General features: G+C 36.7%; 1 protein-coding gene across 2 annotated transcripts in view; it reads right to left on the reverse strand.

The window, feature by feature from the left end:
* The window catches only part of ABCD3 (ATP binding cassette subfamily D member 3), a 100,630-nt gene that overhangs the window by 4,554 nt on the left and 77,853 nt on the right, over positions 1-18,223 (reverse strand). For both annotated transcript variants that reach the window (XM_003808440.6, XM_003808442.7), the window contains 5 exons: positions 16,016-16,093; positions 15,847-15,912; positions 15,661-15,750; positions 15,081-15,200; positions 7,954-8,058 (listed from right to left, as the gene is read on the reverse strand). In XM_003808440.6, the coding sequence (XP_003808488.1) occupies positions 7,954-8,058; positions 15,081-15,200; positions 15,661-15,750; positions 15,847-15,912; positions 16,016-16,093 (459 nt within the window). The remainder of the gene's footprint in view (positions 1-7,953; positions 8,059-15,080; positions 15,201-15,660; positions 15,751-15,846; positions 15,913-16,015; positions 16,094-18,223) is intronic.

Raw genomic sequence — 18,223 nt, forward strand, 5'->3', positions numbered from 1 at the left:
CCATGGTTTCTTAATTTTATTTTCATTTTGATGATAATTTTTAAAAGATCATTATAAGTATATTCTAGATCATTTTTACCATGAGATTCAAGTTCCTCGGTTTGTATTTACACCTCTGATTGCCAAAGTGATATAACATAAAACTTCTAATGTGTAATAAGTTTGGCTGCACTGTAAAAAGGTTCTTAAATTGGTTAGGAATTGCATAATAAAATAAGCATATTATCAGTATTAATAAAACATATATTTCAACCATACCACACTTTTCTGATTTTTCAGAGCTCATTTAAGGTATTATTTCTGTTTATGATACTACAATAATTGGATTAGACATCTTCTTAATGCACACATTCTTTACACGAGGATACAAAAAATATATGAAGTATATAAGTCAAAATAAAAAGCAAAATGCAAAATAATGAAATTTGAACCTCAGATTCTATCTTTCCTTAATTAAATCCCAAACCACTGGTTTAGTTTCATCTAAACGGTATCATAGGTCTCTTTAATGTTGTGAATTTGAAACTGTATTTAAGTTTTGTCTGTATTTAATGTGTAAGCTTATATTAGTTTTGTAGCTGTAAAAGAGCTCTAAGCTTAAGGAATTCACACCTCATCATGTTTATACACATTTAAGTGGTATCACAGTAATTTAAATTATCAATGAGGCCCCATATGAATTTTCTTTTAAATGGAACTGATGTTTTATAGAATTTATACAGTCTTATGTGGGGACTTCAAGCCTATAGCTAGAGCATAAGAGGAAATCACGTGGTCAAAATTACCAGCAAAGAGCTGCTATGTCATTGAATCAACTGCAGACTACATGGTTTTATGTACATGAGAATACCATAAACATCTCTAATACCTATATATTTGAAAACCAACATGAACAAATGTATGATTATATATTACCAAGGCAAATTCAAGAATAGAAAATAAATCATTAACAAGATAAAATCAGTAGTTAAAATCTTTCTACAAAGAATAGCAAATTCTTTCATCATCAGGCCAGTGCTTCTCAAACTTTAATGCGCATTTGAATCATCTTAGAATTTTGGTAAAATGCAGATTCTGATTTAGCAGGGCTTGAAATTCTGCATTTCTAACAAACCCCTAGGTGACACTGCTGCTGCTGATCATGAACACACTTGGAATAGTAGGAATTCATAATATATATACTCAATATGACCTTTTTTATTTATTGAGAACTCCCAAAGAACACATACAAAATGTTAAAAATCCTCATCTACCTCATTTACTTATATAGAAACTATAAAACAGCTAGGATATACTACATTTGTTCCAAAATTTAACCATAGTATAGATGTTGGTAACAATTTCTCAAAGAAAGAAAACTGATACTATTGAATAATTACTTAAAGAATGGAACCAATAAAGATAGCCTCAGATTTAGCTACTAAAAGCAGCTTTGGTAAAATATTGCTCAGGCTAGAAAATAAAACAGATAAATTAAAAATTGCCAAATAATTAATGTTGAGTTTTATTCATAAAAAAACTCTAATGTTCAGATAAAGTTAATGGAAAAATTAAGAAAAGGTCAGTTTATTAACTCTAAGTAATGAGGTAAAGTGAAATAGATTTAAATATGTTGTTTTATATAAATGAGGTATCTTTTATATCTCATTTATATATAAATGAGATATCTTTTATATCTCATTTATATATAAATGAGATATCTTTTATATCTCATTTATATATAAATGAGATATCTTTTATATCTCATTTATATATAAATGAGATATCTTTTATATCTCATTTATATATAAATGAGATATCTTTTATATCTCATTTATATATAAATGAGATATCTTTTATATCTCATTTATATATAAATGAGATATCTTTTATATCTCATTTATATATAAATGAGATATCTTTTATATCTCATTTATATATAAATGAGATATCTTTTATATCTCATTTATATATAAATGAGATATCTTTTATATCTCATTTATATATAAATGAGATATCTTTTATATCTCATTTATATATAAATGAGATATCTTTTATATCTCATTTATATATAAATGAGATATCTTTTATATCTCATTTATATATAAATGAGATATATTTTATATCTCATTTATATATAAATGAGATATCTTTTATATCTTTTATCTTTTATATCTCATTTATATAAAACAACATATTTAAATCTATTTCCCATATAGAAAGAGAATTATAAAGAGATTTAAATATGTTGTTTTACATAAATGAGATATCTTTTATATCTCATTTATATATCAATGAGATATCTTTTATATGACTACCTAAAATTTCTATATCATTTAGGAAGGAAAAAAAGGAAAAAGGAAGGAAAGAAGAGAAGAAATCAGTAGTGAGGGTCCTGTCTGTTAGAAGGAAAACTAACAAACAGAAAGGACATCCACACCAAAAACCCATCTGTACATCACGGTCATCAAAGACCAAAAGTAGACAAAACCAGAAAGATGGGGAAAAAACAGAACAGAAAAACTGGAAACTCTAAAAAGCAGAGCGCCTCTCCTCCTCCAAAGGAACGCAGTTCCTCACCAGCAATGGAACAAAGCTGGACGGAGAATGACTTTGACGAGCTGAGAGAAGAAGGCTTCAGACGATCAAATTACTCCGAGCTACGGGAGGAAATTCAAACCAAAGGCAAAGAAGCTGAAAACTTTGAAAAAAGTTTAGAAGAATGTATAACTAGAATAACCAATACAGAGAAGTGCTTAAAGGAGCTGATGGAGCTGAAAACCAAGGCTCCAGAACTACGTGAAGAATGCAGAAGCCTCAGGAGCCGATGCGATCAACTGGAAGAAAGGGTATCAGCGATGGAAGATGAAGTGAATGAAATGAAGCGAGAAGGGAAGTTTAGAGAAAAAAGAACAAACAGAAACGAGCAAAGCCTCCAAGAAATATGGGACTATGTGAAATGACCAAATCTACATCTGATTGGTGTACCTGAAAGTGACGGGGAGAATGGAACCAAGTTGGAAAACACTCTGCAGGATATTATCCAGGAGAACTTCCCCAGTCTAGCAAGGCAGGCCAACGTTCAGATTCAGGAAATACAGAGAACGCCACAAAGATACTCCTCGAGAAGAGCAACTCCAAGACACATAATTGTCAGATTCACCAAAGTTGAAATGAAGGAAAAAATATTAAGGGCAGCCAGAGAGAAAGGTCAGGTTACCCACAAAGGGAAGCCCATCAGACTAACAGCGGATCTCTCGGTAGAAACTCTACAAGCCAGAAGAGAGTGGGGGACAATATTCAACATTCTTAAAGAAAAGAATTTTCAACCCAGAATTTCATATCCAGCCAAACTAAGCTTCATAAGTAAAGGAGAAATAAAATACTTTACAGACAAGCAAATGCTGAGAGATTTTGTCACCACCAGGCCTGCCCTAAAAGAGCTCCTGAAGGAAGCAATAAACATGGAAAGGAACAACTGGTACCAGCCACTGCAAAATCATGCCAAAATGTAAAGACCATCGAGACTAGGAAGAAACTGCATGAACTAACGAGCAAAATAACCAGCTAACATCATAATGACAGGATCAAATTCACACATAACAATATTAACTTTAAATGTAAATGGACTAAATGCTCCAATTAAAAGACACAGACTGGCAAATTGGATAAGGAGTCAAGACCCATCAGTGTGCTGTATTCAGGAAACCCATCTCACGTGCAGAGACACACATAGGCTCAAAATAAAAGGATGGAGGAAGATCTACCAAGCAAATGGAAAACAAAAAAAAGGCAGGGGTTGCAATCCTAGTCTCTGATAAAACAGACTTTAAACCAACAAAGATCAAAAGAGACAAAGAAGGCCATTACATAATGGTAAAGGGATCAATTCAACAAGAAGAGCTAACTATCCTAAATATATATGCACCCAATACAGGAGCACCCAGATTCATAAAGCAAGTCCTGAGCGACCTACAAAGAGACTTAGACTCCCACACATTAATAATGGGAGACTTTAACATCCCACTGTCAACATTAGTCAGATCAACAGACAGAAAGTCAACAAAGATACCCAGCAATTGAACTCAGCTCTGCACCAAGCAGACCTAATAGACATCTATAGAACTCTCCACCCCAAATCAACAGAATACACATTTTTTTCAGGACCACACCACACCTATTCCAAAATTGACCACATACTTGGAAGTAAAACTCTCCTCAGCAAATGTAAAAGAACAGAAATTATAACAAACTATCTCTCAGACCACAGTGCAATCAAACTAGAACTCAGGATTAAGAATCTCACTCAAAACCACTCAACTACATGGAAACTGAACAACCTGCTCCTGAATGACTACTGGGTACATAACAAAATGAAGGCAGAAATAAAGATGTTCTTTGAAACCAACGAGAACAAAGACACAACATACCAGAATCTCTGGGACGCATTCAAAGCAGTGTGTAGAGGGAAATTTATAGCACTAAATGCCCACAGGAGAAAGCAGGAAAGATCCAAAATTGACACCCTAACATCACAATTAAAAGAACTAGAAAAGCAAGAGAAAACACATTCAAAAGCTAGCAGAAGGCAAGAAATAACTAAAATCAGAGCAGAACTGAAGGAAATAGGACCATAAAAAGCCCTTCGAAAAATTAATGAATCCAGGAGCTGGTTTTTTGAAAGGATCAACAAAATTGATAGACTGCTAGCAAGACTAATAAAGAAAAAAAGAGAGAAGAATCAAATAGACACAATAAAAAATGATAAAGGGGATATCACCACCGATCCCACAAAAATACAAACTACCATCGGAGAATACTACAAACACCTCTACGCAAATAAACTAGAAAATCTAGAAGAAATGGATAAATTCCTTGACACATACACTCTCCCAAGACTAAACCAGGAAGAAGTTGAATCTCTGAATAGACCAATAACAGAAGCTGAAATTGTGGCAATAATCAATAGCTTACCAACCAAAAAGAGTCCAGGACCAGATGGATTCACAGCCGAATTCTACCAGAGGTACAAGGAGGAACTGGTACCATTCCTTCGGAAACTATTCCAGTCAACAGAAAAAGAGGGGATCCTCCCTAACTCATTTTATGAGGCCAGCATCATCCTGATACCAAAGCCAGGCAGAAACACAACCAAAAAAAGAGAATTTTAGACCAATATCCTTGATGAACATTGATGCAAAAATCCTCAGTAAAATACTGGCAAACCGAATCCAGCAGCACATCAAAAAGCTTATCCACCATGATCAAGTGGGCTTCATCCCTGGGATGCAAAGGCTGGTTCAATATACGCAAATCAATAAATGTAATCCAGCATATAAACAGAACCAAAGACAAAAACCACATGATTATCTCAATAGATGCAGAAAAGGCCTTTGACAAAATTCAACAACCACTCATGGTAAAAACTCTCAATAAATTAGGTATTGATGGGACCTATCTCAAAATAATAAGAGCTATCTATGACAAACCCACAGCCAATATCATACTGAATGGGCAAAAACTGGAAGCATTCCCTTTGAAAACTGGCACAAGACAGGGATGCCCTCTCTCACCACTCCTATTCAACATAGTGTTGGAAGTTCTGGCCAGGACAATTAGGCAGGACAAGGAAATAAAGGGTATTCAATTAGGAAAAGAGGAAGTCAAATTGTCCCTGTTTGCAGATGACATGATTGTATATCTAGAAAACCCCATTGTCTCAGCCCAAAATTTCCTTAAGCTGATAAGCAACTTCAGCAAAGTCTCAGGATACAAAATCAATGTACAAAAATCACAAGCATTCTTATACACCAACAACAAACAGCCAAATCACGAGTGAACTCCCATTCACAATTGCTTCAAAGAGAATAAAATACCTAGGAATCCAACTTACAAGGGATGTGAAGGACCTCTTCAAGGAGAACTACAAACCACTGCTCAAGGAAATAAAAGAGGATACAAACAAATGGAAGAACATTCCATGCTCATGGGTAGGAAGAATCAATATCGTGAAAATGGCCATACTGCCCAAGGTAATTTACAGATTCAATGCCATCCCCATCAAGCTACCAATGACTTTCTTCACAGAATTGGAAAAAACTACTTTAAAGTTCATATGGAACCAAAAAAGAGCACGCATTGCCAAGTCAATCCTAAGCCAAAAGAACAAAGCTGGAGGCATCACACTACCTGACTTCAAACCATACTACAAGGCTACAGTAACCAAAACAGCATGGTACTGTTACCAAAACAGAGATATAGATCAATGGAACAGAACAGAGCCCTCAGAAATAACGCCGCATATCTACAACTATCTGATCTTTGACAAACCTGAGAAAAACAAGCAATGGGGAAAGGATTCCCTATTTAATAAATGGTGCTGGGAAAACTGGCTAGCCATATGTAGAAAGCTGAAACTGGATCCCTTCCTTACATCTTATACAAAAATCAATTCAAGATGGATTAAAGACTTAAACGTTAGACCTAAAACCATAAAAACCCTAGAAGAAAACCTAGGCATTACCATTCAGGACATAGGCATGGGCAAGGACTTCATGTCTAAAACACCAAAAGCAATGGCAACAAAAGCCAAAATTGACAAATGGGATCTAATTAAACTAAAGAGCTTCTGCACAGCAAAAGAAACTACCATCAGAGTGAACAGGCAGCCTACAAAATGGGAGAAAATTTTCGCAACCTACTCATCTGACAAAGGGCTAATATCCAGAATCTACAATGAACTCAAACAAATTTACAAGAAAAAAACAAACAACCCCATCAAAAAGTGGGCGAAGGACATGAACAGACACTTCTCAAAAGAAGACATTTATGCAGCCAAAAAACACATGAAACAATGCTCACCATCACTGGCCATCAGAGAAATGCAAATCAAAACCACAATGAGATACCATCTCACACCAGTTAGAATGGCAATCATTAAAAAGTCAGGAAACAACAGGTGCTGGAGAGGATGTGGAGAAATAGGAACACTTTTACACTGTTGGTGGGACTGTAAACTAGTTCAACCATTGTGGAAGTCAGTGTGGAGATTCCTCAGGGATCTAGAACTAGAAATACCATTTGACCCAGCCATCCCATTACTGGGTGTATACCCAAAGGACTATAAATCATGCTGTTATAAAGACACATGCACACATATGTTTACTGCGGCATTATTCACAATAGCAAAGACTTGGAACCAACCCAAATGTCCAACAATGATAGACTGGATAAAGAAAATGTGGCACATATACACCATGGAATACTATGCAGCCATAAAAAATGATGAGTTCACGTCCTTTGTAGGGACATGGATGAAATTGGAAATCATCATTCTCAGTAAACTTTCGCAAGAACAAAAAACCAAACACTGCATATTCTCACTCATAGGTGGGAATTGAACAATGAGAACACATGGACACAGGAAGGGGAACATCATACTCTGGGGACTGTTGTGGGGTGGGGGAAGGGGGGAGGGATAGCATTGGGAGATATACCTGATGCTAGATGATGAGTTAGTGGGTGCAGCGCACCAGCATGGCACATGTATACATATGTAACTAACCTGCACATTGTGCACATGTACTCTAAAACTTAAAGTATAATAATAATAAATTTAAAAATAAATAAATAAATCTTTTAACATAAAAGTTAAAAACTTTTGTATCTCATTTATATATAAATGAGATATCTTTTGTATCTCATTTATATATAAATGAGATATCTTTTGTATCTCACTTATATAAAACAACATATTTAAATCTATTTCCCATATATAATGAGAATTATATACAGAACTGTATTTATAATTCTTTTTCTTTTATTCATATGTTTTAAATCTTTATTAAAACAAGAAATCTTTCAGTAGAAATTTTGTTACTTAGTGACCTGGAATCTTCTCTTTGGACAGATTTGGACATAGTTTACACTAGGTAGGAGGCCGTGGCTCCTCAAACTGAGCACCTGCACACTTACCTTTCGACAATGACTGTAAATGTAGCCTTCCACATCGACACTAACTGCACTTGTGCATTCATCCAAAATGGCAAACTGGGGTTTATGATAAAATAATCTTGCCATCTGAAGCATAAAAAAAAATTTTTGTGTAAAACACAGGCAGACCTAAAATTAGTAAGCCGAAACAAACTTAAATATGCATTTGTAGTCTTGTAAATCAAAAGTATAAAAATTATTCTAATTCAAAAAATCTACTTCCCAGAAATAGAAACAATATAAACATAACTGTTTTTGCTGTCATCCTGAACAAAGGGAAAAACGTACTTCATGGGAAATACTAATTGCTCAGAGTAAAACACAAAGCTTAAGACTGATGAGAGAGGAAGTTTCAAACTAGTATTAAAGAAAGCTCACTAAACAAATAAGATTACAGAGTACATATTTTAACCAAATCTCAGAATTCAGACTAGATGACTCCAACGCAAAAAGGTCTCTATTTTAAATATTTTGTTGCTTAAGTAATGGTACCAATTAATATTCTCACCAATAATTTTTATTGTACCTGTTTTATATCCCCAGTGTCAGTTCTGGTTGTGCTCATTTTTTTAAGCCTTTGCTAATTTTATAAATGAAAATTAACATCAAAATTATAGCATACATTTCTTTGACTATCAGGAATGATGAACATTTTCCTACATTTATGTTCCCATGTATTTTCTGGGGATTGTTTATTCTGACCTTTTGTCTAACAGATATTCCAATTTTTGTCATCTGCCCCCTGACAAGATCTCCATGTTTAAGACCAATGGGGCACTCTTCTATCCTTAATTTATCTTCTCTGCAACATTCTCTTTAGAAGACCACTCCATCCTTCTTGAGAAAGTGATAGTGAAACCATGCACCTAAGTTTCCTCCTACTTCTGAGGATCCTTTCTCAGCTTCTTTTCTAGCACTTTCTCCTTCACTCGACCATTAAATACAGGAGCTCCTTAGGGCTAATTTCTAGGTCTCCTCCCCTTTTTCCTGTATTCTGTCAGTGATCTCATCCAATCTTCTGATTTCAAATACTATTTACATTTTATAAACTTGCAATATGCATCTCTCACTCATACTTCTCAAATTTCCAGATATATAAAAATATCAGCCAGGCACAGTGGCTCACGCCTATAATCCCAGCACTTTGTGAGGTTGTCGCAGGAGCCATTGCTAGAGATCAGGAGTTTGAAACCAGCCCAGGCAACACAGGGAAACCACATCTCTTAAAAAAAAAAAAAAAAAAAAATTAGCCAAGCATGGTGGTGTTCACCTGTGGTTCCAACTACTCAGGAGGCTAAGACAGGAGGGCTTGAGCCCAGTAGGTCAAGGCTCAAGGCTGTAGTGAGCTATGATCAGGCCACTGCACTCCAGCCTGGCTGAAACAGCAAGACGCTATCTCAAAAAACAAACATTTTAAATTTAAAACATTTAAAAAATTAAAAATAAAAATTTCTCTTTGAGTTTCTACTTGGGTATCTCACAGGACTCTCAAACGTTAAAAGTCTAAAACTCAAATGTAATTTCTAGATTTTCCCTCTAAAATCCATTCCCTTCCCTAATCTTGAACACTTCAGCAAATGAAACTATCAAACAGTTGCTCCAGCTAGAAAGCCAGGAGTCCTCCCTGGTCTGGTCCTTCCCTTTTCCTCTTCCCTTTCACTCTCCCACAGCTATTTTTAAAATGAACTAAAAAGTCCATTCAAGAAAGAAATGTGAAGTTTCAAGTTCACTCACTTTTCCTCATCTCCACAAACATGCCCTTAGCCCAGAGCACACTCATCTCCTGTCTGGATAGACTACAAGTAGCCTCCTACCACTTCTGCTGCTCCTCTCCAGTCCACTCTCCATGTAACCAGAGAACATCTTTCACAAATGTCAATCAGGGAACTTCACTCTCTGGCTTAAAACCCTTCAACAACTTCCCATTTCACTTAAAACTCAAACTCCTTACCACAGTCTACAAGACCTGCACAATCTTATTTCTACTCACGCTCTAACCTCAACATTCTAGCCAACACCACCTCCTCTAAACTGCTAGGAACAAGGTGCTTTACACCTTAGAGCCTTAAACACACATCATTCTTTTCTTATGTCTCAAATGCCTTATTCTGTTCCTTAGAGCTTTCAGATTTCTGCTTATAATGTCATCTCAGGCAAACCTACCCTCATCCCTAGCCACAATCCAAGTGGGTCCTTTCTGTAACACCTCTGAAGCACTTCATATATAATCCCAGCACTTTGTGGGGCTGAGGAGGGCAGATCACTTGAGGCTAGGAGTTCGAGACTAGCCTGGCCAACATGGTGAAACCTCGTATCTACTAAAAATACAAAAATTAGCCAGTCATGGTGGTGCATACCTGTAGTCCCAGCTACCTGGGAGGCTGAGGAACAAGAATTGCTTGTACCTGGCCGGGCGCAGCAGCTCACGCCTGTAATCCCAGCACTTTGGGAGGCTGAGGCAGGCAGATCACAAAGTTAGGAGTTCAAGACGAGCCTGGCCAACATAATGAAACCCTGTCTCTACTAAAAATACAAAAATTAGCTGGGCATGGTGATGCGTGCCTGTAGTCCCAGCTACTCGGGAGGCTGAGGCAGGAGAATCGCTTGAACCCAGGAGGTGGAGGTTATAGTAAGCTGAGATCGTGCCAGTGCACTCCAGCTTCGGCAACAGAGTAAGACTTTGTCTCAAAAAAAAAAAAAAAAAAAAAAAAAAAAAAAATCACTTGTACCTGAGAGGTGAAGGTTGCAGTGAGCCAAGATTGCGCCACTGCACTCCAGCCTAGGTGAAACAGTGAGACTCTGCCTCAAAAAAAAAAAAAAAAATTCAGAAAAGCAGAGACTGTTTTAATCACTACCATGTACTTGACACTTATATATGGGTAGCATTCAACTATCTAATAAATGAATGACTAAAACAGCTTTCCACCTGTTTGCATGAAGTGAGGAAGGGGAGGTAGCAAGTATAGACTATGAAGAAGTTCAACTGTGCAGAAAATGAAAGGTACAGATCACAGAGAAGCTTTGGCTAAGGCAGAGTTTGCTTTTTAGATCAAAGAGACCTGAAAAATGTCTTTCCACAAGAGAAGGACTAGAAGAGGTTAAATGTAGATGGGGGCTGCGGGAGGGGATATAACTGAAGGAAAAGGATGTGATAAAGTCAGAAGACAGAGGCTCCATAAACATAGATGGAAGTATTTGCCTTTTTCAAGAAGGATGACATATCCTCCAAGACAGCGGAAGTAGGGAGGTCAGGACAGAGCAGCACACAGTTAATTAAGAGGAATGGTTATCTGAGGGCATTCCACCAATGCCTCTCCTCTTTGCTCCCAAAGGACTCTCTGCATACATTCATCACCACACTTACTACATGACATGGACATTTTCTCATCATGTGTCTCTCTCGCTCCCACTATGCTGTCAGCTACTTAATGCCACAATACAAGAAAGTTGTAAAGCAGGAGTGTCCAATTTTTTGGTTTCCCTGGGCCACACTGGAAGAAGAAGAATTGTTTTGGGCCACACATAAAATACACTACCACTAACGATATCTGATGAGCTTAAAAAAAATCACACACACAAAAAAATCTCACAAGATTTTAAGAAAGTTTATGAATTTGTGTTAGGTTGCATTCAAAGCTGTCCTGGGCTGCATGTGTCCGTGAGCCACAGTTTGGACAAGCTTGTTGTAAAGTGAATAAGCATATGCACACTGCAGCCATACTGCTTGCCTAAGCCTGACAAAGCCCCCACCACCAGCTTTAACATTTACTAGCTGTCTTTGCTTGGCCAGCTACTGAACTGCACAAAAGTTCAATTTCCTCTGTAAAATGGGGCGCGGTGGCTCACGCATGAAATCCCAGCACACTGGGAGGTCGAGGCAGGTGGATCACTTGAGGTCAGGAGCTCGAGACCAGCCTGGCCAACATGGTGAAACCCCATCTCTACTAAAAAAAATACAAAAATTAGCCAGGCGTGGTGGTGCATGCCTGTAATCCCAGCTACTTGGGAGGCTGAGGCAGGAGAATCTCCTGAACCTGGGAGGCAGAGAAAAAAATACAAAAATTAGCCAGGCATGGTGGTGCATGCCTGTAATCCCAGATACTTGGGAGGCTGAGGCAGGAAAATCTCTTGAACCTGGGAGGCAGAGATTACGGTAAGCTGAGATTGTGCCACTGCACTCCGGCCTGGGCGACAGAATGAGACTCTGTCTCAAAAAAAAAAAAAAAAGTAGGGGGGCATTCCCAGTTCTTACCTCACAGGACTGTTGTGAGGATGAAATGAGATCACCTGTGTAAGGTGCCTGACATACTGTCTGTCATCTTTTCAGCACTCAATAAAAATTAGCTGTCATTTAACTGAAATAATAGCCTATCTTTCTTTGAGAAGTAGAAGGCGAGTTATTCTGCCAAGTGCAGTGGGTTAAGTAATGGGGTAGAAAACCCAAAATTGGTAGTTTTAAAATGATTGTCATGAAAAATGAGAGAAGGATAAAAATAAGTAAAATGATTGCTAAGCCATGCTGTGAGCCCATCTGATGTTTTTAAGCTGTGCTCAGAAGAGCGGTTAGAGAAGTGCCAAGGCAAATAACTGGGCTGGGATTTAGGTAATAGGATGACACAAAAAGTGGGAAAGGAAGTTAAGGGGAAGGGATGAACTGTTCATTTCTTAAGAAATATATCTTATCTCCTATGGGCCACACCCTGGATTATGAAGTCTGTACTGGACAGGAAAGGAGGCAGAGACAGAAAAGGACTGATCAATTGTAAGGAAAGGGAAGGATTAATATTCTAGAGATCTCAGGGAATTTGAGAAAGGGGGATAGTTGCTAATTTAAGGTAAAAAAAAAAAAGATTTACAAAAATGGATTAAAAAAACACTAAAAATTTTATAACAGTGGTATCTCTGGTAAAGGGGTTTGGCCCAATTTATACTTAAATAAATATTCCACTTTTCCATCATATATACTTTTTCATAATTCAAAATAAGAAAAGTTATTACTAAATAGGAAGAGCAAGAAAAATGGAGTGGAAAAGATAACTTTTGGTCAGAAACACAAGATATCCCAAATTGTGACATTAGCTGGAGCAACCCTGGCTGACTCACTGTTCTAAGTGGCTAGGCCTTTTAGGTCTGTTCTTCCTAAAAATTCTAATACCTACTTTCCCCTCAACTTTCTACTTTGGTAATTTTCAATCCTACCAAAAAACTGAAAGGACAGTAAAATGAATACACATATATAATCTTTACCTAATTTCACCAACGTCAGTATTTGTAGCGTTAGCCTTCTCCTTTCCACCCTCTGAAACAAAACAACAGGCTCTCTTTTACACATCACATTCAATTCTCTAGACAATGGCTTGGCCATGCTCCAGTTATATATGCAGTGGTGTCACAGGTGAGCTTTCCCCATTTCCCAAACGCCTTTATTATGGATCATGTTTTTTTTTTTTTTTTTTTCTTTTGAGACAGAGTCTTGCTCTGTTGCCCTGGCTAGAGTGTAGTGGCATGATCTTGGCTCACTGCAACCTATGCCTCCCGGGTTGAAGTGATTCTCCCGCCTCAGACCCCCACTGCTCTGGGCACGCCTTTGAATTCCTAATCTTCAAATAAAAATTATCCCTCCTGTACTTTTATACCACACACACACTGTTCCTTGGTTTAAGTACATTCATTATTCATTCTCTGAGTTTCCATCGTGTCCATTTCTGAACCACACCCTTCCATTTTCTCTGAAGACATAGTACAGAAATTTAAAGTTATTTTGCAGTTCTTTATTTGCAGTTATTTCTATAGTCATCTTCTAAATTGACTCTAGAAATGCCTAATCATTTCAAATTTTCACTCCTTCAGCCTAATTTCCATTTTGAATATAGCTATTATCTCTCTCATTTATGATTTACTCTTCACACTAGATTCATCTCACGTTATAGCACTAGCCAGGCAAGTCACACTATTAGGTTAATATTAACCTCATGTAGAGTGGGTATGATTTTGGGAAAAACAACCTGCAAAATCAGGGACTCGGAGGTAACAAAAAGGTGGAATATAACCTGAATATAATGGGTCAGAAATTCTGCCATAAGCCAATTTCTTTTGCTTTCTTTCCTTAGCTACAGTTTTCTCTAATCTCCATACTCTGCAGGGGGAGAGGAGAATCTCTTGCTTGGATCTATTCAAACTATGAAATATATAGTTAAAAAATGACTCTTTATGAAGTTGCCCCTCTTGACAAGGTACCCAAACTACCGTTCTTTTTAAATTTTTATTTATTTATTTATTTTTAGAGAGACGATCTCCTTCTATCGCCCAGCCTGGAGTGCCACGGTGTGTGATCACAGCCCAATGCAGCCTCAAACTCCTGGGCTCAAGCAATCTTTTCGCCTCCCAGTAGCTAGGACTATAGGTGTGTGCCACTACGCCCAGATAATTAAAAAATTTTTTTTTGTAGATAAAGGGTCTTGCTATGTTGCCCAGGCTGGTCTCATTCTTACTACGTAGTGTTTAGCGCATATTTTTGGTTTGAGACAAGTTTAGTCATCATAACAATTAAAGTAGTTTCTTTCAAATGCTTGTTTATATTAGGAAAACTTAAAAATTCTAAGTAACTTTAAGTAGTAGATACTGAACCTTGAAACAAAAACATACATATAATAGTGGAGGAAAAGGGCAAGAACAGAATAAAGATAAAATTTGAATGGATCGTTTCTAATACCTTCAGCTATTTCAGAAAGAATAGCCTGAGTGATACAAAAGAGATGTCTATAGGGAAGAGACATGAGAAGAAATTTCATAACCCAGCCAGGATTACCTTATATCCCAGAAATAATGAGCTACAGAGTTTCTCTGAACTTTTAGAAAAATGGATTATTGGTATATAGTCGGATCTGCAGCTTTTCCTTTCATAGGTACTGGCAGGGTATTTATGAATTTTTCAGAATTCCAAATTTACATGCAAGTTAAAGATTTTCAAGCACTTTTATGATAATTTAAACTAATCCATACTGAAACAGCTGCTGAATAAAAAAATATAAGATGAAACTTTGTGTCCTGATTAATCAAAATGCTGGAACCAGTTGCATTCTTGTGCAATTTCTTCACAGTATACTTACCGCCATTCTTTGCTTTTCTCCACCACTGAGTACGTCCATCCAATCCTGAACACTGTCCCAGCCTCCTTCACGTTCAAGGATATGACCCAACTGGACATTGTCTAAGTATTCCTTCAGTACCTTTCAGCAAAATGATTAAAGATGAAATTAAACTTAATATAAGCCAACATTCTTAATAGTGGTTTATTTTTTAAACTGGAATCACTATAATTCTATTGTCTGTACCACTTAAAAGATACATTTCAGAAAAGAATGTGGCACAAGGTAGCCCTGAACCTTTCAGCTCCTAGTATCTACACCAAACTTGACAAAATATGTCTAGTAGCTTAAAGAGAATAACACTATTGTACACAGTAAAAGGATGATGGCAATGAGAAAACAAACAATGGTGTAAAGGTTAAGATTAAACTCTTTTTAAGCCAAGGGATTAACATCTTACCTCAGCTTAGAAAATCACAATTTACAGCTTTGGAAGGCTTTACAGCTTAAGATAAACTACCTGGCATTTAAAATACTTAATTGATTAAAATAAATAATCTGGAGTATTTTCAGTGGATCTAGGATATAAACATTCCCTTACTAGGTCAGAAATCCCCTTCCTTTTCTGATCTTCTCGTCCATCTGGATATATCACTTGATCTCGAAGTGTTCCAAGGGTCATGTAAGGTCTCTGACAGTAGTAGAGCAAAAGTCAATTAGAAGCAACATGAAAAAATAAATAAACAAAAAGATCTTTAGATCAAAGATAACTCAAGCTAGGTCTTACCTGAGGAACATAAAATAATTTTCCTCTTTCAGGTTTAGTTAGACGTCCTCCAAAAAGAGGCCATAACTATTAAAGAGAGAGAAGGGAGAAGAACAATTGTAAAATTTACAAAGTGGTAGACAGTATGGCAAAATAAGACTGCAAAATTTTGAGGCCAACTTGTACTTACTTCACCAAGAACACGGAAAAGTGAACTCTTTCCGCAGCCATTTGGACCACAAATTAGAACATTAGCCCCAGATCGAACCTGAAAAAAAAAAAAAAATCAGTCTGTGAAGTAATTAAATCAAATTAACATATACTTAATCAACATTTCCTTAGACTCAAATATTAATAGCTCCTGGCTAATTATAAGCCTTCTATTTGTCTGTAAATGTAGCATTAGGTAGAGCAGTAAAGAGGTATTGTGAAGGGACCTTTTACTTTGTTTACTTCCAATTTTTACCATTACTTTTTTTTCACTTAAAAAATTATTATTGCTGGGTACTGTGGCTCACACCCATAATCTCAGCATTTTGGGAGGCTAAGGCAGGAGGATCGCTTGAAACTGGGAGTTTGAGACTAACCTGGGAAATAAAACAAGACCCTCATCTCTACAAAAAATAAAAATAAAAAATTAAGCAGGTGTGGTGGTGCACACCTGTAGTCCCAGCTACTTGGGAGGCTGAGGTGGGAGGATTGCTTGAGTCCAGCAGTTTAAGGATACAGTGAGCTATGATGTCACCTAGGCTGACAGAACAAGACCCCATCTATATACATGTATAAATAAATAAATTTACTGACTGATTGATATCATCAACTTAAGATAAAGAGAGATAAAGTTTAAAAAACTGAGAATTCTTGAAAACAATAAATACATGTGTATACACAGTCTCTTTTAAAAAAATGAAAACGTATTCTATAGACTGTTCTACAACTTGCTTTTATTATTTAACAATATATCACAGATATTCTTCCAGGTCAGTATATTCAGATTCCCCCATTCCTTTCCTTTAATGCCTCAAGCATCTTCCATAGTAAGGATATACTATAACTTATTTAAACACTCCCCTTTGGTTAAATATTTAGGTCATCTGCATTTTGTTTTGCTCTTCTAGATAATATTGCAATGAGTGTACAAGTCAGCAACTTATGCAACAGTAAGCAATGTTTCTGTAGATTCCATTCTTAGAAATTATAAGTGTTTTATCAAAATATATGTGCACTATAAATATATACAAGTGTCACTAAATTATTCTGCAACAACATAAAGATAAATGAGAAAATGTAAAGAGTGGTTAAGTTCTAGGCTTATGATCTTATAAGTATCTGATCAACTCTGTAAAGAATCAGAAAATCTTAGTTATAATTCTAGCTTACAACACTAAACACCAATGCAACACAATAGGAAAGAAAATATCAGAAAGATATGAGTTACCCTAGCTGGTAACCTGCCTTTAACAAATTTGTTAAGCTGGTGAGCCTTCTGTTCCTATTATTTAATTCAATGAATATTTATTGAATGCTCTCTGTCAGGCTCTGTTCTAGGCAAGTAGGCCACATTAATGAATTAAAGAGACAAAAAACGAAAACAAAAAACCAAAAACCTCTACCCTTACTGGTTTACATTCTAGTGGTAAGAGACATACAATAAAGAATATACATAACATATAAGTTAAATAGTATATTAGAAAATAAGTACTTTGGAGGAAAAAACAGACAAAGGGAACTTGGGAGCGGGTGAGGAAAGCCACATTTTTAAGGTGGTCAGAGAAGACTTTATTGAATATGACAACTGAGTAAAACTTTGAAAGAAGGGGTGAATTAGGATTTAACTAAAAGAAGACTGTTCTAGCCCCCACCTTTACCACCCATAAAAAGCTGGTACAGCCTGGCCAACATGGTAAAACCCTGTCTCTACTAAAAATACAAAAATTAGCTGGATGCAGTGGCGGGCACCTGTAATCCCAGCTACTCAGGAGGCTGAGGCATGAGAATTGCTTGAACCCGAGAGGCAGAGGTTGCAGTGAGCCAAGATCGCGCCACTGCACTCCAACCTGGGCGACAGAGCAAGGCTCCATCTCAAAAAAAAAAATTTGCTGGTACAAAGGCACTGAAGCAGGAATGTAGCTATCCTATTAAAAAAAAAAAAAAAAAAAAACAGAAACAAGGCTGATTTTACTGAAGAATAGACAGGAAAGAAGAATAGTAGGAAATGAGATCAGAGATGTATCAGGTAGGGGTAGGGTAGTGGCAGGCATTGAAAGAACTTCGACTTTTACTGTGACAAAATGGAGAGCCATCAGCATTGTTCACAATAGCCAAAAGGTGGAAGCAAGGAAGCGACCCAAGAGGATGAATGGATAAACAAAATGTGACACACACACACACACACACA

This window comes from Pan paniscus, chromosome 1, assembly GCF_029289425.2.
Source record: "Pan paniscus chromosome 1, NHGRI_mPanPan1-v2.0_pri, whole genome shotgun sequence".
Lineage (NCBI taxonomy): Eukaryota > Metazoa > Chordata > Mammalia > Primates > Hominidae > Pan > Pan paniscus.